The sequence below is a fragment of the Perissodus microlepis genome, chromosome 6, assembly GCF_051167445.1.
Source record: "Perissodus microlepis isolate ML-2025 ecotype Zambia chromosome 6, ASM5116744v1, whole genome shotgun sequence".
Classification (NCBI taxonomy): domain Eukaryota; kingdom Metazoa; phylum Chordata; class Actinopteri; order Cichliformes; family Cichlidae; genus Perissodus; species Perissodus microlepis.
In genome coordinates this window covers 15,523,773-15,543,392 of record NC_140466.1, presented here as the reverse complement: position 1 = coordinate 15,543,392, position 19,620 = coordinate 15,523,773, and the positions used below count along the sequence as shown (strand labels likewise).

The following is a 19,620-nucleotide window of genomic DNA, read 5'->3' as shown; positions in this document are numbered from 1 at the left end:
TATCAAACCTCCTTCCTGTTGTTTGTCAGACTTATAGTGTGCATGGTAATGCCATTTGCACTGCTCTTTGCTGGAATTGTCTCTTGCACATTTTCAGTGTTATTTTTTTTTATTTATTTAATCCCATTCCCACTCCCTTGCATCATAAGGCCTTCGACGTGCGCCTGTGGTACTTTCAATAATAGTGTTTTTATTGTTGATTTCACTGTTATCATTATTATTATTTATGGTGCTGCTGCTGTAACACAGCGAATTTCCTTGTGGAAGTGTCTGTCTGTCTATCCGTTACTACAGATGGCTCCAGATTTTTGGTGAGATGTGTATTAGAGGAAACGGTAATTAAAGGGCAGGAAGTGGGATCAAATAGGCTGCAGCCCTGATGGAGGACTTCCCTTTAAGTACAGCTGCAGCTGTTCTCATGCTCGCTTTGTACATCTGATTTGTCCTTTTTGCCCCTGTGTCGTGTTTAATGATGAGTTTGAATCTTGTGTGAAAGTTTTCAATGTTTGTGCGTGATTGTTCTCTCTGTTCTGATCATTTATTCAGTTCTGTTGAGTTCAACTCGGTCCTGAGCTCATGCTCCAATTTTAGTCTTGCTGCTGACGCTCCTGTGTGACGCCCTCACAAGGCATAAGTCAGCTGCTTCACCTCACATCAAAAGCCCATAGTAATAACACCGGAAATTGGAGGATTTCTTATCAAAATAAACGTATGACCTGACGCTCGGTACTAAAGAAGCTATTATTAATAAGAAAATCAATGATAACTTTAACCCGGTGTATTCAGGTGTTAGAGCCTTTCTCCAATAAATATATCTGTTGCCGTGGCCTCATTCCCTCATTGAGTTATGCTATTATCGATTTAAATAGATAACTATTTAATTTTAAAGGTTCGGTCCGGAAGCGATGCCTCCGATCGAGGTGGACTTCTCGCCAACCAGCAATGACCGATTTGGTTCCTGACAAGAACACGCAGGTTTGCCACATAAACAAGATAATTCATTACTCCAGAAACAGCAGGACGGATGTTCATCATCGGCCTCATCATCGCTGTAGCATCTGACACTTGTCGGTGAGTTTTGGCTCCGTTTCGGAAACGTCTTCGTCGCGTTAGTGTTACAGCCTGAGCGGTTTGTGCGCAACACAACAACACGTCCCCCCTCAAACTGTGGATTAGGCGTGAGGTTTGCGAGGTTACTGATCCCACAAGGCCAAACGCTGTCATGCTCGTAATGCCAAGAATCCAGTGGGTGCGTGACGTCATCGCGCGTTGGAGTAAGGTTCGCGTTGAGTTTTCAGTAAAAAGTGCGGAAAAGATACGAAAGTTTAAAAAGGAATATATCAGTAGTTGGTCGTTTTCGTGTCAAGAGTTAAAAATTGGGTTAGTTTCATCCGTTAAAAAAAGTCGTTATCGGGTTATTTCATTAGCAAAATAAAAAAAAAATATAATTTAAAGTCATCGCTTTTGTTTCAGTGAAATAAAAATCACGCAGTAAATGTTTACTTTTTAGCTGTGAGTTGGTAGAGTAAATTATGAAAGTGTGTACTTGAGCACAGGGGGTATTTATCTATCAGTATAAAACATGTTGATGGTTCCGACTTAATGCTTAAATTTTGGAGTTTTGTTTTATTTTTGTTTTTATTTTATTTATTTATTTATTTATTTTTCCAATTTCATTTTAGACTTCATGTTGGGCATATCCTCCCGAGAACCGAGGAAAAGGGAATATTCCCATTGAACTTTTTTTGTGATTTTCTTCCTTTTTGGAGGTAATAGAGATGCGATATCAGTGGAAAGCAAGGATGTCCAGGAGGTAGTAAGATATCTCAAATAAGTCAAAAGGTAGAGACCAGGACGAAATGTCCATTACAGAGGACATAAATGAATAGGCTGGTTCTCAGGAGAATATATTAAAGTTCTCTGTTGGATACAATAGAATGCAATAATATCGAAAAACAAATTATCATTAATATTATTCAATTATGTTTATTCTGAAGTTAAAAAGCAAATTGTCTTTATCATTATTAAATTAATAAAAAATACAGTAATTGCATGATAATTATTAACGTACCTCAATCGCTTAAACAGAAGAGTTTCACTTGCAGACAGCTATCCATCCATCCATTTTCCTTGTCTTATCCAAGTGGATGTGCATGTCTTCCCACTCCTTTTCAGATACACAAACTAAATCTGAAGGTGTTCTGAATAAATTAAACAAAACAAAATTCAGGGTCTTGGTGTGGCTGGAGCTCACTCCACAGGTAGGGTGGACAGGTAACCTGTGTGTCGCAGGCTAAAACATAGACTAGCATTTACACCTTTCTTTCACCTTTATGTCTGTGGACTGTGGGAGGAAGTCCAAGTAGCCAGAAAGATCCCACACAGGTACGTGGAGAAAATGCAAACTCCACACAGAAACCCTCAGATTTTTCAATAGTTTGGTTTATTTAAAATCTGATTTGTATGATATTTTCTGTTCGTGGCTTTAACTGTATTTGCCGTTTCACAGGCAGTCATTATGCCCACACATCGCCATCTCCTCGCTGCACCATGTGTCACCCTCTTCTCTTGCTCTCTCTTTAGTGCAGCAGGGGCCAATAAGCAGCGGATGCGGTGGGCGTCCAGCTGCAGGCGGCCCTCTCAATGGTTTCTCCCACCATGAAGGCGCTGGTGGATGCCGTATGGGCGGTGTGGAGCATCGGGGTCTCCATCTATGACTACATCCACACCAGTGCGATGGAGGAGCGCATCCACGCCTTGGAGAACGTCATCACCATCCACCAGTTTGTGATTGGGCTGTTGTCTGCTGGCGTGTTGGTACTCTTCACCTACATCTTCTTTAAAAAGCTCTGAAGATGTGTGATGTGGAGGGCTGGGGTTGGCATGTGGGAGGTGATGTAACCAGAATTTTGGGTACATTAGAAATGCTCACGGGAGTCGTGGTTCTTGGTTTTGGTGTTCATGGAAGGTACGTTAGTATAGTTTCAGGGTTTTCTTTGTGTTTTTTGGAGGGGGAACACATACAAGCATATACTGTATTTATTCCTAAAATAAGAAAAGTGGTAGAAATGTGGAAAACACTAAAGATCATCAAGATATTAAGTTCATTTTTAACTGTTTTAAAATGCGGTCCAACTTTTTTTCCTAAACATGTTTGGAGGTTAAAACGCACTGAAGTACACGCCTTCTAATAAGCGTCCAACTATTTTTAAAAGGCTAGAATAGATTGAAGTTGAAATTCATCTGCTGATATTCATAAAATGTTAACTTTTTTTTTCTTTTAATAGCTAAAATACTGAAATTGTAACAGTTTCCACAAATTTAAGGGTTATAAATCCTTAAAGACCATCGTGAGCTGATATGGCTCCCCTTGCACTCTATTGCAGATTTTGCAGACTGAAGCTGCAGAGTAAAATGTACCCCTCACTGCATTAATATTTCTCAGGTTAGCTTCCCCCCACCCCACCCAAATTTTAGAAACAGGAAACCCAAGTAGCTCAACTCCACTTACAGAGAAATTTGCAGCTCTGCTTGTTTTTGTAGTGGGATCATTAAACATACCACTTTCTGCCTTAATTAATATTTTCATTCAATGAAAATTCAGTTCAGGACAGAGATGATGTAGTTTTGTCTCAAAGATCTTCTACAGAGGACTGTCATTAATTTATCTCAAGCTCCCCCCAAAACTGCCACATGGACCTCATGTTAACAACCTGCAGGGTGTTAAGAGTAAACACCCGCACACTCTCTGTATTTATCATTTTCAGTTAAACATGCTTTTGTCTAGTGATACAATTCGATACTGTAGGTCTACATGTGTATTTTCTACTAGATTTTAATGTGTAACATGATCTATTTATAAGCTTTTTCCATTAATATTGTTATACCTCATAACTTTCCTACATTGCTGTATAAACTGTAACAATTTAAAGTGTCCTTATACACTGTAAATATGTTTTGATGTTGGCAGGTGTAGGTTTTTTCCCTTTTAGTTGGCCTTGAACTCATCATACATGTGCTATTCCCTCACAGAGTACTGCTGCTGCTGCTTCGTATTTATGGTTTGACCTTTAAAGTCAACATTTTGTACCATAAAAGGTGAGAATTAAGTGATACTTGATACTGACAGCAAACAATGTGTGATGTAAAGTATGCTTCAGAGGATAAAAGGATGTTTTTATCAAAATAACCGCTGCAATCTATAAGTGTTGGAACAGTGAGAGCTACTGTTACATGACTGCTTTGTTAAGAAAAAAGTGGTTGTGTAATTTTACTGTGTCAGACAGACCATAACCCGAGAAAACACCCAAGAATGAAAGACTGTTTTAATATCATCTTCATAACAGCATTAAAATGTATCTTCTCAAAATGACAAACGTGTATTTACTGACTCCGGGCGTCTGTGGGGTTAACAAACGCAGCACAGACCTTAAAACGAAAACGAACACCTGTTGTAAATTACCGCTGCAATCGATAAGAAAAAAACAAGTCTGTGAAAATGAGAATTGTTCTTGTAACATGGCTGGAACCTTTAAAGAGGAACGAGCAGGTTTATTTTGAATGAACCGCAAACAACAGAAACTGCAATGCTGGGAACGAAAGAAATTCAGCATGGCACCAGTCTTCAATTAGACTGGGAGGAAGAATCACTCAGAAACGTGTGCTTGTTCGTCAGCTGACAAACCTCCACAAGGTATTTGTTGTCTGAACTCACAGCCTTGTTTTTCTGCTACTTATAAGTGTCCAGTCTGAAGGAGTGCATGTTTGGAAATGAATCTTTCTACACTCTCTCCTTCCAGAAACTTCATGGCTCTCCAGTGGATCTTTCCACAGTTCTCTGGCTGGCCGAGGGGTCCGAGTTCCTCGCGGATGTACTGCAGCCACAGATCTGTAGAAAAACGAAACAGGAAACAGTTATGTTAAAAAAAACTAAAGGTTCTTAATCTAATTGTATCTATCCATACTTTTACACTACAAGGACAGAAGTATTGAGCCACATCTCTATAGAGCTTATAGCATTACAAGTGTGGTACTGTAACATGCCACTCACTGTCTTCCTCCCTGAGCCTGGCTCTGCCAGCGGTTTCTTCCTGTCACAAGGGAGTTTTTCCTCCCCACTGTTGCCAAGTGCTTGCTCAAAGGGGATCATTTGATTGTTGTTGTTTTCTACCATAGTACTATTTATTTTTTCCTTTAATATAAAGCGCGTTGAGGTGATTGTTATGAGTTGGGTCACCAAGTGCTGGGACACATAATGCACCGAGACCTTCATGCCATGGGTTTCCATGGCTGAGCAGCTCCTGTAAGTGTAATATGGAGGTGGCCCGGTATTTTCCATCTCGTCTAACTTTCTCTTGAACGTGTTTGACTCTTGTCCTCTGACTCAGTCTGATCAAATAACTCTAACTGTTGATTAGCTGTTCAGTCCAAACCTGTATTTGATTTGTGCTCACATAACATACAAAGACACATCCTCTCGTTTTGGCGATCTCTTTTTTAATCTCTTCCTCTAATTTGTAAATACTGTTCCTGCCGTTCAACCCCTCTGTTGGAATTTATATTTTTTACACTGTCATTTGTGCTTAGGAACATATAATCATTTATGCTTAGAAATATATAATTATTTGTATGCTGATAAAAATCATATCCTTATTAGGTCTGATAAGATTCTATGTGCGCGTGTGTACCATGAGTTGAGAGGAAGCAGCCTCGACGTTATAATTTCCATTATAGCTTTAGAAACCAGAATTGTTCTGTTTCTTATAAGTCCGAGACTTCACACCTTTAAATGTTCGTCTGAGACATGACCTGTTGCAAGTTCCTGTTCTTATCATTTAGCTAGACGCTTACTTCTGCTTTTCTGCATACCTCATACACACAGTTTAAGTTCATTGAAAGGTCGTATGTCTATGTATGGTACAGCTGTAAACACACACACACATGCATCTACACACACACCCAGAATATAGACACTGATGTTGTTCAGATATGCCTGCTTAAGAATGTCACATGTATTTGTAATTGCATATTCATGAATGATTGCTTGCTGACAATAAAAAAAGGGCTGTAGCGAAGGAATCAGTTGAAGTTGGCTAAGGACAGGTGAAGGCCTGGGCTGACTTCTCTCGCGAGCCACAAAGACAAAGAGCTCTGTCTTGCCTTGTTTTTTCGTGCAGTTATTGAGTGTCTCGTGTTCCAGTGGGGTTTGTGCCTAGATAAACCCAACACCCTCCACCACCCCAGCATCCACCTGGGCCTTCTGGGGGTCGGGGGGATACTTACTCATGACTCCCCAACTTCTGTATGTATTAATGGAGAGCAATGAGCTCACAAACTTTAATATTCTTCTTAAAACTTGAGCTTGCTGGCTGAGCTGAAAGCATAAATAACACCAGCTTTCCGGTTCATTCCAGCTCCTTAAACTGATTTAAATTCACCTTCATTGGAGGTGCCGAACTCCTGCAGCACCCTCTCATAGTAGTCCCTCAGATAGTTCATCTTTGGATTTTCCTGAAAAAACAACATTGTAATCACATTAATTGTTTTCACTTATCAGCAACATCAAAGGCATCTTTCCAGTGTCAAACTATCAATGAAGTCAGTACAACATAAACATTATAGTTGGTGGCAGGCAGCAGAATGAGGATGTCACTGGGCTTCATATACGTACTTGTTCCTTCTCGATTTGAATCATTCTGGTGAAAAAGTCCTTGGACAATGGGCGGTTTTCCTGTAAGCTACATAAGAAAAATGCAATTTAATTAAAAGGTATTAAAGATCCTGAAAGTTTATTTTGCACCTGCAAGTCAGTGCTTTGAGACCCGTTAAACTTATATGTTCCTGCTGCATTCATCACCTAAATTAAAAACTACATGAGCAGACAGAGTTATCTGATTTTCACCTTGTAAAGGTCTTCCTCGCCTTCTTGTAGCCTCCAGTGGAGTAGGACCAATCGAGGTAGCACTCTTTCATCTCCATGGCAACAGCCGGGACTGCAGACAGCAGACCTCTCTGAGAACAAGCAAGAGAACAAACTGTCTGCAAGGCATATCCTCATTTCAGAGGCAAAAACACTATTAATCTTGCCTGCTTTAGCTTTTATTGTTTACTCTTTATCTCATCTCTAGCTTACTCAGCCTTTTCTGATCACAGTCTGTCTGCTGTACTTTATATTACAGTGCAGGATCATATTTTATCCTGTCATTAACTTCTTATGTTGCGCATTTCATTTCTAACAATTCAAAACTGTGTTTCCAGCGTAACTCTTATCGATAAAATATCTGTGTAAACAAATCCACAAAAAATGAAGCAGATAAATGGCTCTAAATGCTGCAGGCTATAGCAAGATCACACTGCAGCTGTTCAAACGGCTGGATTCACATGCACTACCTTGAGGATGGCTTCTGTCTCCTCGGCACTCTGGCTGGCCTTGCTCCACTCAAACTGCAGCTGCCACAGTGGTAGACTCTCCTGTCAAGACAAGACACGGTTACATGAATGAGCTTCACCCACCTTAAAAAATGTGAATGTACCTTACATTAATATTACGCCTGTTCATTAATAAGCAACCATTAGGCGCACGCATTTTGTTCAGACACAAAACTTGCACAACTTTCACGACTTAACACTGATGAATAACAACAACGTAAAACACGTGTCTGTCAATAAAAGAACTTCTGGATTATCGTGAGTTTGTATTAGAGGTGCCTCACTGTTAAAACACTTAAGCAGTGTTGACAGTCCAACCTGAGATATCTGTCATCAGACTGAGTGTTTCTATTAAACACTAATGTCAATTTTAAACTGGCACATCATTGCTAGCTTGTGAGAAACACAGCTACCAATTGGGTGGTCAGTTCTGATCTTTTCTAGTAAGAGGGATTAGTATCATTTAAAGTAAATATAGCAAGTGAGGGACACTACGCATCATCCAAAAGCCCGGTATGACACTACAGCTGATATTCACATTTGAGAAGCAGCAGGAACCAGAAAGTATTTGGCCTTCTCAGTCTCCAGTGAACGTGTCAGAGCATGCAAAGCTCAGATCAGAATTAGTTACCAGGTTTTGCCATTATATGCAGAGATTTTAAAAATTAATAATCACTCAGGCAGCATCTGTTCTCAGCCAGGAGGGAAGGATCAATATACCTTTTGGAATCGGCATGAGTACAGAATGACAGGATAAAGAGCGTGCTTACATTTTCATCATTGATTTATCTGCACTTCTGTGCTTTTCAATGTGGAAACTTAACATTGTTGGATACACAGGCCTCCAACCCTGGAGGTGTGTGCCATTTCTCCACGCTCAAACAGGGTGTTTTGTTCAAAAGAAAAGACTTGCATAATAAGCAGCTGTACTAATCCTCCCTCTCAGGGCCGTGGACTTATGAAACCCCCACCACAACAATAATCAGCTATTCTATTCACTGCTACAAAGGCCCGCGGCTCAGTCGAGGCATGCGTATTCATAGTTGTACAAAACTGTGCAAGAAGAACGACTACTCTGAAATATAGGAGAGATTGTAAGATAAGGTTTAATTCACCACTGACCAGAAGAGTACATAAGAAATTCTAAACGCTAATTTATAAGGTCAAACTGAGCCGAGATGGAAATCGGGCTTCAAATTATTAATGGTCAGACTCAGGCTGCTGCGTGGCCTCCCTAAATATTCTCCCTTTTTTTCCTGTCTGCACTGAACTGATTAACTGATATTAATTTCTATCTGCTCTCTTCTGTAGTTGGCACCTTCTTCTCTGTCCCCTCTTTCCTTGTACCCGTCTGCATGTGTTTCTAATTCTGGAGCTGCTGTTCCTGGTCCGTATTTATTGGCCCCATCAACCTGCAAAATGTCTTTTTAATATATACACATGCATGTCTACCGTTTCTCTATATTCTCTCTGCATTTGACACTTGTGACAGATTCCTGCCCTAAACCATAAAGCCCCCAGCTTCATCATTGGGGTAGCTTTTACCTTTAAAAAAGGTGAATTGATACACAAATATCTGCACGATTAAATTTAGTTTTTCACCTGCCTTCATGTGCGCTCACATACAGGCAGATGAAGACAGTTGAGGAAATTAATATGACTGAACAGAGACTAATTAGGCCAAGGAGATGGCCCACTTATACAGCACTGCTGGTGGCTAGTGTGTGTATGTGTGTGAGTGAATCCATATGTCTCTTTTCTCCAAGGACAACAATTAAAGCGGTGCTGCCACTCAGTGTGCTGAACAGTGTTTATGTGATAGTGTAAGATGAGAAAATTACTGAACCCCATTATGTGATTTCAGAAAAGCAAACGTGGCTCTCCCGATCCAGTGTGTGTGTACCTTGGGATTAACGTGTTTGAGAGCGTCCTGGAAACACCGGCCTATGTCTCGGCTCCCTAGCTCCATCAGCGTCTGCAGGCTCAAACTCCACATGGTCACTGATTGGCTGTAGCGCTGCGTGGCTGTCATGGCAACACTTGCTGCTCCCTCAGCATCTCCCGATGAGAACAAGATTTGGAGCTGGTCACGTGGACAACATCAGGTTGGTTGATTCATATATCAGTAAAATACAAGGTATCGTTTCCTTTTTGAATATAACCTGATGTTAAAGGAGTTTTTCGACTATCACCATTTTCAGTTTTTTTAAACAATTTCAGTCCCATTACCAGACAAACTAATAATCCTACACAGGATTAGCAATTGATTTAAAAAATACAGGCTTACAACCACCAGGATATCCATAAAGCCACCATGTGCTGGGTCTAAATGTGCACTTTGTTTACTTTGTTATTCATTATTGCTGGACAATGTGTGTTTGTCGCACCACCAAATAAATTAACAAATAAATACAGCTATTAAATAACAGTCACACAAACCCATAAATTACTCAGAGTGCTTGGTATTAGCCTCTAACCACTAGGCCAACAATTACCACATTTTTATTCTAATTAAGATTCTCATCATCATCATAGAACTGGTTTCATTTGCCTGAACATCAGTGTGTTAGTAACTTCTGGCTGTCAGCCTCAGTTGTTTCTGCTTTTCCAATAACATGTTGTGTTTTCGGTGCAGTACAATTACATTTTCATTCTGTGTTACCTCTGCTAGTGTATATCTGAAAGAAGAGACGACTTGCAAGGTTTTAAAGACGTTTGCTGTTCCAGTCAGACTTTTCCTGGCGCTGCTCTTACCCGGCCAAAACGAAACGTGGTTTGAGTGAAATGAGAGCCGACAGGTCATCATTCAAATAAAGAGAAGACAGGCTTACGGGTGCCTAAAATTCCATTCGCACATTGAAAAGAGGCTTTATCTCACCCAGTTCTTGTAGTAATTCTCCTTCAACAGCGAGCAGTCATGGGCACGCTGCAGCACTCCCAGCAGCCTCTCCTGCCTCTGTGATACAAACACTTGTTTTTACTCCAGAAAACACTGAAGCCATTGACATTTCTCAGCGTACCTGAGGAGGAAATAACTTCAGGCCAAACTTAAGGACTTTTCACTTACTTTTTCCTTCAGCTCTTGGACGTTGGTCTTCCTTTTCATCCTTTCCAACAAGAAGGCCACGTAGCAGGTCCACATTGGCTCTGGGAGGCAAAGCAGCGGTTTCTTATACTAACGGAAGCAGTGACTGAATACATGCAGGAACAACGATAACATTTTACAACTTTCTGGGCTCCTTCTTGGAGGTTTTGACCAAAATAAAATTCTTCCATTAAAGCTTTTAACCCACTGCCAGCATGTGCAAATTAAATAAAAGAACAAGAAGAGAACAAAAAAAGATCATTCTTGTTTTGGTAATATGGGTGCATTGACACTTAAAAAAGCTACACACACGCTCAACTGCACATTAAAGAAAATACCTAATCAGCCAATCATATGGCAGCAATTCAATGCATGTAGGCACGCAGACATGGTCAGGAGGGCCTGCTGAAGTTCAAACTGCGCATAAGAATGAGGAAGGTGATTTAAGTGATCTCTAGGATTTACAGAGAAAGGCCAGAAAAAGAGAAAATATCCAGTAAGCTTCACGTCTCTGGGCAAAAATGTCTTTCTGACATCAGAGGAGACTACACCAGACTTCTTTAAGCTGACAGGAAGGCAACAGTAAGTCATTACAGACGTGGGATGCAGAAGAGCATCTCTGATGCACAGATGACACTCCCATCAGCAGGGAGCTGAGGCTACAGTTCACACAGGCTCACTATAATTGGACAACAGAAGACTGGAAAAATGTTGAGTCACAATTTCTGTTGTGACATTTGGATGGCAGGGTGAGGATTTCACATAAACAACATGAAAGCATGGATGCACAAACACTTATGGCTGCTGGCATAATGGTGTGGGAGATGTTTTCTAGGCACACTTTGGCCCCTTGAATACCAACAGAGCATTGTTTAAATGCCACAGCCCACCCGTATCTATTGTTGCTGACCACCCTTTATGACCACAGTGTATCCATCTTCTGATGGCTGCTTCCAGCAAGACAAGGCACGTGACACAAAGCTTAAATCATCTCAAACTGGTTTCTTGAACATGACGAGTTCGCTGTACTCAAACGGCCTCCGCAGTCACCGCAGCTTTGGGATGTGGGGGTGAACACGAGATTAACTTCATGGACGTGCAGCCAACAAATCTGCAGCAGCTGTGTGATGCTATCAAGTCAACATGAACTAAAATCTCTGAAGAATGTTTCCAGCACCTTGTTGAATCTGTGCCATGAAAAATGAAGGAGGTTTGAGCCTAAAAGGGGTAAGATGTACCTAACAAAGTGGCATCTTTCTCGTACTTCTTAGTTTACCCACCAACTTCATTTGCAGATGAAGATTGTTACAATTAATAATTAATCACCAAAGTCTAAATCATGTCTCAACAATTCATTTTAAAATTGAAATATATATGTTCTCTCTGTGTATCAGGAAGCTCCTACCAGTGTTTAGACTCTTGACGCCCTCCTCATAGACCTGGCAGCAGCGCTCCTCTCTGCGGTTTATATCTGAGGCCCTGCCTTTGGCAGTCTGGAGCTCCTCTCCTGCTCCTGGGGCCTCCAGCTCCCTCTTAGCCATGAAATCCCACGTGGAGCTGTCATCTGTGTAGTTAGTCTGTAAGCTGGAAACAAGAGGTGAGATGAGGGTACTGCTTAAAGGTAACACTATGGAAGTAGAGGAATTCAGAGTTCATGTAAAAGAGAGTTAAATGAAAGCCTTTTGGAAGTAAATTACTCTTGCAGGATGGAGTCCTGGAGGTCTTTGGTGAAGTCAAAAATAGCCGCTATGTTCAGAAGTGAGATGACAAACTCTGCTTCTGTAGGATGAAAAGATACACAAGTAGAGACACACGCTAGGTTGTTTCCAAAGCCAATGGCTTGTTCTTACTCACCACCATAAAGATTTTTAATAGACAGTTATCACATTTAGCTAAACTAAGGTCCAATTTTCCCCAGGTAGCAGGTCAGACATATAAATTCAATATTATGAGACAAAACCTCCTTCGCCGTAGTGGGAACGCCGTCCCAGAACAGTTTTAAGAATGTGACTGCGCCAGAATACATGAAAGCGATCTGCCAAACAATGATCACATCCCCGAAAGCATTCAAGTTGTGCACTGGTGTGTCTGGACTTTTGGTTCGGAGTTATTATTAAAAATAAAAATCTTACACAGTTTTTCCATGAAAAGTCCTTCCACATATGTGAGTCTGTGATTTCAGCGTTTTTTAATAGTTATCCTGTGCTCAGGGTTGATTTCAATTGCCAATTCTTATCCCCATTTAGTCTTTACATATCCCACTGCTAAAGGAATTCACTTTAATGACAATATAGGTGGTCTTGAACTGAAATAAAAACTAAATAAATAACAGTTTTCAATCTTTTTTTGGCAAATGAAAAGAAGATGCAGAAAGAGTTTAAATCTACGGCTCTACAAATTATGTGCATTTTATTTAAATAATAAATGTGTTATTTTTAAAGCCCAGATTTACTAAACAGGCCTAAAGATCATGCAAGCACAATCCCTATATAGTGTACACAGGTGTGCTTAGTTTTACGGCGATTTATAAAAGCTGAGCTGTTTTCTTAACACACAACACAACTGCACTTTAGCATTAAGATTTTGTTTTTTTAATATTCTCTCTTCTGTTACACCTGGAATTTTCCAACATCTGGGTGTTGAGGAGCAGTTAAGACCCTATGTGCGTTGCCAAGAAAGAGAGGTTCTCTGTGATGTGGATATGCCACTGTGGATAATGTTTTGAGAGGAGAGCCTACAGGAGAGAGTGCGACAGCATTATGCTGCTCTTAATATTCAAATGTATTTGCAGCATAAACACTTGAGTTATTTTATATTTTCTAATATTTGCACAGGCCTGTGAATAACCATTGACAAGCTTACCTTTGATTTTCCCTGTAGCATCTTTGTATACAACCTCAGCCAGTTTACCACTCAGGATCTCTGGAGAAAATTCATATTCACCCTGGAAGGTGTGAACAGTGGGTTTTAAATACAACGAGCAGCATATGCGCGCGCTTACTTCCTACTGTTTTGTGTTTTCTTTGTTTCACGCTCACCAGGTCCATCTGAGCCTGCTCCAGCTGAATCTTCTGCTTCCTCAGTTTCTCACAATGCAGCAGCTCCATACGGAAATACTAACACAGAGTGGTTGGAGGATTTTAGACGAGCATGTTTTAAATTAATAAACTGTTGCTTAAAGTTTTACGTCTGGGTTACCTTAAATAACAATAATAAAAAGAAGATATTTGGCATATTTTACCTCCTGGTAGACTTTCTTATCATTTGGGTGGAATCGCAGCGCCCTCAGAAACAGGTGTCTGGCGCTCTCAGAAGAATTTCTATCCTCCAGCTCGCTCTTGGCAGCCATGATCCACAGAGCTAAAGCGGGGCGGAAACAGTGTATATTAACAGCATTCGTCTTGGTCATCTCCAAGATTGCAATCACAGATTTCCTGCCTTGGTTTAATTTACTTTAACGCACATTTCCAGCCACTAAACATTGGCAAATTGCAGTGTGTTTGTAATGCCCCCTTTCTTCTGTACCTGGTTTGTCAGGATGGATGGCAAGCATGGCTGAGAACACCTTGCTGATTTGGCTCTTGGTGGCCTGATGAGTGAAAGGGATCATTATAAGAATGAGAAAACACAGTGTAGAGCAGACTTATCGGACTTGAAGGCAAGTGATGAGATCTTTACATACCCATTTCTTACAGAAAGCAACGTGTGAGAGCCATAGCTGCACATCATCCTGTGGGGGAAAGAAGACGTGTGACTCCTTTTGTAAATTTAAACCCAATGTAAAAATCTACAATTTTAACTTTTTTTGCCATGTTTGTTAGCAAAAAGCATCATATTACTTTCCAGCAATGCCTCAGTTACACATTAGATAATATCATACAAATTTAGAGGAAAAAATGTCTAAAAATGTTACAAATATTCGATACACATGGCTGAATTTAATAATCTGATGTTATAAATTAATTATTACAACCATACAGAATAATAATTACAGATTACAAATGCTCTATTTACACTACCTTCCACTTATTTGTTGCTCTTTTAAAGATGCTATTTATTCTGTGGATGATGGGGTACTCAATCTCCTCTCGCTTGAACTGGTAGTGTATGTGCTGAAAATGAAAAGGATAGTAGAGTCACTATCAGAGTGTGGTTTCCTGACAAATATAGTTTTTAATCACATGAGCTTAAAATACCAGATTCGGTATGTAGGATACTTACTGCTCTTCTCTTCTTGATCAGCTCTAAAACGTTGATTTCATACTATAAACAAAAGGAGAGTCTCTGAACATGATTCACGATCTTTACTTATTTATTGAAAGAAAGAAACATGATGTATCATCACAGGCCCCTACCTGAATGTATGCAATGAAGTCCTCCTTATTTACGATCAGCCTGTGAAGCTTGTACTCCAGGGCTGTTACTCTCTTGATTATTGATCTAAATGAAAAACAGAACAGAAGAAGAACGCTGAATCAGTGAGAAGGACTTGCATAAACACACACGGGAATATTTTCACATGGAAATTTTAATACTGACCAACAGTTTTTGTATTAGGAGAAAAGAAAGCACAAAAGAAGAATGGGACATTTCGAAGTCAATTTTAGGAAATACAGCATAAAATGCATTTTTTGTACACTGAATTTACACTCACAGGCAATTTTAGGTGCACCTTGCTAACACTGGACCCCTTTTATCCTCAGAACTGCTTTACGTCTTTGGGGCATAGATTTAACAAGATGCTGGAGACAGTCCTCAGAGATTTTAGCCCGTACTGACATGATAGCATCACATAGTTGCTGCAGTTTGTCAGAGAACATCCATGACCCGTACATTTGGTGACTGTGGAGACCATTTGAATACAGTAAACTCACCGTCATGTTCAAGAAGCTGGTTTGGAAAGATCTGAACTTTGAGACACAGTATATATTATTCTTCTGGAAGCAGCCAAAACAATGGGTACACTATGGTCCCAAAGGAACCTACATGGTCAGCAGGCTGTAGCATTTAAACGATGCTCAGTTGGTGCTAAAGTGTGCTAAGAAAATGACCCCGTGTGAATTGTAGCCTCAGTTTCACCATTACATCACCGCCATCTTGAAACGTTAATACAGGGCAGGACGGAATAGCGCTTTCATGGTGTTACATCAAACTGGGTCAACAGACCCGCAAACACTTCTTTGAATTTCTATTGTTCAATTATGGCGAGCTTGAGCAGACTGTAGCCTCAGTTTAGTGTTCTTAGCTGACAGTGACACCTGGTGTGGTCTTCTGCTGCTTCGAGATTCAACATATTGTGCGTTCAGAGATGCTCTTCTGCATACCTTGGTTGAAACAAGTGGTTATTTGAGCATTTTCACCCAGAGAACTGTCACTCACTCAATAGCTTCTCTTATTCAGAACAATCTCTACAGATAGCTGCATAAGAAAATCAAGGTAAATTACCAGTTTCTGAAATACTTAGACCAGCTACCATGCTACGTCATTTATATCACCTTTGTTCCATATTCAGATGCTCAGTTTGAACTTCAGTGGGCCTATATGGCTGAGTATTATCAGCAGACAGAAATATCTATAAGACAATATCATATAAGTGTTTGATACACAGGTGCTCTGAATCTTTTGCCGGAGACGCTACTTCATACTCCTTTTGGTGCAGCTTATCAACTAAATGATGATAGAATTTAAAGGTGAGAAGGTAACACTATAAGTGGACGACAGCAAACCACACAGGAAATCAAATTATAGGACTGATCAACTGAATTTAAAGCAGACCTTTCCATTAGGTCAGCTTTCTGCTCATTGGCTGCTCATTGCAAACAGGACGATTGAACAGCAGGTGAAAGAGGGTACAGGGCTGGGTATTTGCTCTCTCTGACATCATAAAGATCCAACAGTAGAAAAACTGTATTTAAAGCAATCTGGAGCCTAGGTTCAGTGCGATCGTGGCTCGAGAGTTGGGCGTTCGTCTTGTAATCGGAAGGTTGCCGGTTCGAGGCCCGGCTCCGACAGTCTCGGTCGTTGTGTCCTTGGGCAAGACACTTCACCCGTTGCCTACTGGTGGTGGTCAGAGGGCCCGATGGCGCCAGTGTACGGCATCCTCGCCTCTGTCAGTGCGCCCCAGGGCGGCTGTGGCTACAATGTAGCTTGCCATCACCAGTGTGTGAATGTGTGTGTGAATGGGTGGATGATTGTGTATAGTGTAAAGCGCTTTGGGGCCCTTAGGACCAAGTAAAGCGCTATACAAATACAGACCATTTACCATTTAGTTTTATGCTTAAAGAGATTATTTAAACATTAGCCTCATTATTAGTAAAGGGAATAACTCCTAGTAGATAAAAGTTTAACCGCCACAACAGCTGTGGCTCAGGAGGTAGAGCTGGTTGTCCAGCAGTCAGAAGATCCGTGGTTGGAGTCCTGGCTCCTTCAGTCTGCATGTATCCTTGGGCAAGACAGTGTGCCATACATGCATGGCAGAAAAAAAGCACTCAAACGAACATGCGTGATTTTGTGAATGAAAGTTATACTAGAAAGTGCTTTGATGCCTAACTAGAGTAGAAAAGTGGTATCAAGGTAGCATATTCTGTGACGCTGGACTTCCTGAGTTAATTTTCTTTCCTTTGCCTGGCTTCAAATCACCCTGGGAGTACTACAGAAGCACAACACGTAGTATGCACCAGATCTTTCATTCTCTATGCCATTCCTGTATCGAACTTCTTGCCCGACTACTACAGCTTCTGTAATAAATACACCCAGTAAAGAAAATAGAGCTGTGTCAAAGAGACTTCTGAAGAAGAGGTCAAGTGTTGGAAAGTGATGAGTTGTTGGGGTGTTTAAGACAGAATGAATTCTACTGACAAGTGCTGATTTCTATTCTGATGTTACACAAATATGGTGATGTATCATCACCAGTTACTTTGAGATTCACAACCCTAACACTGATTTTAATTAAGGATGTAAATGTGCAACTATCTGCACAAGGGATCTTCAATATTTCCTCCTTAAATCTTCAGGACACAAATATCTTCCATGTATTTCTGCTAACTATAGATGTCAAAAAGTTAAGTTCAGCTGCCCAGATTAATAAAAGCACTTAACTATATTTGCTCTTTATTTTGGGGAATATTTTTTTTCTAAATCATCCAAAATTTAATCAGTAGTAAAAACCGTTTTTTGTTGGGGGTTTTTTGGAGAACAAGAAGATGATCAATAGACTTTCTCAGCTTCATCTCTCGCAGTTTCTCGGCCCTGTAATGTAAAGAACTAAATATTTCACAGGTTCGAGGCCCTCTCTGAGAGTGCGTCCGAGAGTACGTGATGGGCTCACCCATCACCTCTTTTGCTATTTTCCTGGAAGACACAGCGTGTAAAGGCTCGGTGCTGCCTTACTTGACTTCTTTCTTGGTGAACAGTCCCACTCTCTCCAGCTGCTCCAGCTCAGGGATTCTGTCCTCGATCCGCTGCTGAACGATCTCCGCCATCTCGTCGAAGCAGCCGTTAAACGCTCGTGTTCAGCTGCTGTTTGGTAACACTTAATAATGGTATAACAACTGTACACAGAACACCACGAGAGGCCAACTCTATCCCCAATTACACATGTGTGGAAGTTGTGACTAGCGGAGCTTCCGGTTCCGTCTGCAAATAGGTCCGACAGGAAATCTGAGCTGGAGGAAACCTTTGTTAACTCAGAGTTTTAAACTCCCAAACTCGCTGTTTCACAACGTATTAAAGATGAAACGAAAGTTTACCTGTCCTTTTATATTCGAAAACGGTTTGGTGTATGTTTTCTCACCTCAGATTAATTTTGATATACACCAGGGGAACATATAGAGTGGGGAAAGCTTTTTGTTCAGAACTTTATTTGAAATTGTAACGTGAACAGTCAGTCATTCCAGCTCAGTTTGTACAGTAGACATACAGGGCAAATAAGAGTAACAATAAGTATTACAATTAAAATAAGAAGGGTAAATAAATAAATAAAGGGAAAAAAGAGGGATGTGACAGACTTCATAATAGCTTTGTACTTGAAAATTATATCTGTGACAGCTCATTTGTTGAAAATTTCTGAATGAATTTCAATCAATGATGAACCTCTTTTATTTGAAGTTAATTTAAGAGAGTTTAAGTAATATTCAATTTCAAGTAAAAAACAAATTAAATAATGGGGTTGAGTTTAAAAATTTACATTTATGTATGTGGGATTTCCCTAGTAAGATATAAAGATTGACAATGGTACATAATTTTTTTTTTCTTTGGTTTCAAAATAACTGATAATGTCCTCCCCTTCAATTTTGACTTCGTATGTTGTTTTGCACAATATATAATTTTCAAGTTCTCTCCACAATGTAGTACTATATGAACGAGGGGGGAAATGAGCTGGCACAAGCCCCCTCACATTAATTGCATCATAATAATGCAATATATCAAGCTACCCTCCAATATATATAATAAAATAATCAATAGCTGGACCATTGATGTGTATATATGTACGCACATCAATGCATCAGTAATTATGATCCAATGTACATAGTACATATGTACATAGTATTGTATATAATTCTAAAAACTGCTTACTTTAGGTACTTTAAATATAGTTAAAGAATGCACTACTTACTACTCTACACTACTTGGGTAGGATAATTTATACATTTTACTTAATGAAAAGTCTACATACTTTCTTTTTGTTGCAAAAGGTTTATCCAACAAAAAAAATATATATTAAAAATCTTGTGGAGCCCCATTTTATGAAAAGACAGGTGGAAGAGCTGAAGATGTTCAGAATTTCATTGGGAGTGATCAGGATGGACACGATTAGAAACGAATATATTAAAAGAAAAACTCAGGTTAAACTGAATATATATATATTTTTAAATACTATCGTCACGTTTAGCGTGGCATAAACGGTAAAACAAAAAAGCATTTTCTAATTACAGTGCAAAAGGGGAAAAAAGCCAGTGAGAGAGAGAGAGAGAGAGTTTTGAGATGCGAGAGATTTATGACGTTTAGCATGGAGTTTATAGTTTGTGTGTTATGTTGTATTGTGTAGTTAGTGTCTTGTGTAGTCATTGTTTTGTTTTGTGTGTCAGTGGGTACAAATGAAGGCCACA

General features: G+C 40.0%; 1 protein-coding gene and 1 long non-coding RNA gene across 2 annotated transcripts; one reads left to right on the top strand and one right to left on the bottom strand.

Moving 5' to 3' along the window:
- The first annotated feature begins 695 nt into the window (after positions 1 to 695).
- LOC146385335 (uncharacterized) lies at positions 696 to 4,376 on the top strand. The gene is made up of 2 exons (XR_014800471.1): positions 696 to 1,071; positions 2,584 to 4,376. It is a non-coding gene; the product is annotated as an uncharacterized LOC146385335 (long non-coding RNA).
- On the bottom strand, positions 4,309 to 18,157 carry utp6 (UTP6 small subunit processome component). The gene is made up of 19 exons (XM_084931013.1): positions 17,903 to 18,157; positions 14,869 to 14,953; positions 14,735 to 14,776; positions 14,533 to 14,625; positions 14,196 to 14,243; positions 14,039 to 14,102; positions 13,755 to 13,873; positions 13,552 to 13,629; positions 13,376 to 13,457; positions 12,211 to 12,292; positions 11,919 to 12,097; positions 10,496 to 10,575; positions 10,307 to 10,384; positions 9,332 to 9,511; positions 7,390 to 7,470; positions 6,902 to 7,011; positions 6,671 to 6,737; positions 6,438 to 6,510; positions 4,309 to 4,888 (listed from the first exon to the last, which is right to left on the bottom strand). The coding sequence occupies exons 1-19, from the start codon at positions 17,992 to 17,994 to the stop codon at positions 4,734 to 4,736; spliced, it is 1,788 nt and encodes a 595-aa protein (XP_084787139.1). The 5' UTR covers positions 17,995 to 18,157; the 3' UTR covers positions 4,309 to 4,733.
- Positions 18,158 to 19,620: the final 1,463 nt, after the last annotated feature.

Excerpts from the sequence above, each read along its gene's own strand:
- utp6 (XM_084931013.1), bottom strand. The coding sequence starts at position 17,994 with ATGGCGGAGATCGTTCAGCAGCGGATCGAGGACAGAATCCCTGAGCTG. Across the intron at positions 9,512-10,306 it reads AGAATTACTACAAGAACTGG|CTCCAAATCTTGTTCTCATC; the intron begins GTGAGATAAAGC and ends CCACGTGACCAG. Across the intron at positions 6,738-6,901 it reads GCGAGGAAGACCTTTACAAG|CTTACAGGAAAACCGCCCAT; the intron begins GTGAAAATCAGA and ends TTTCTTATGTAG.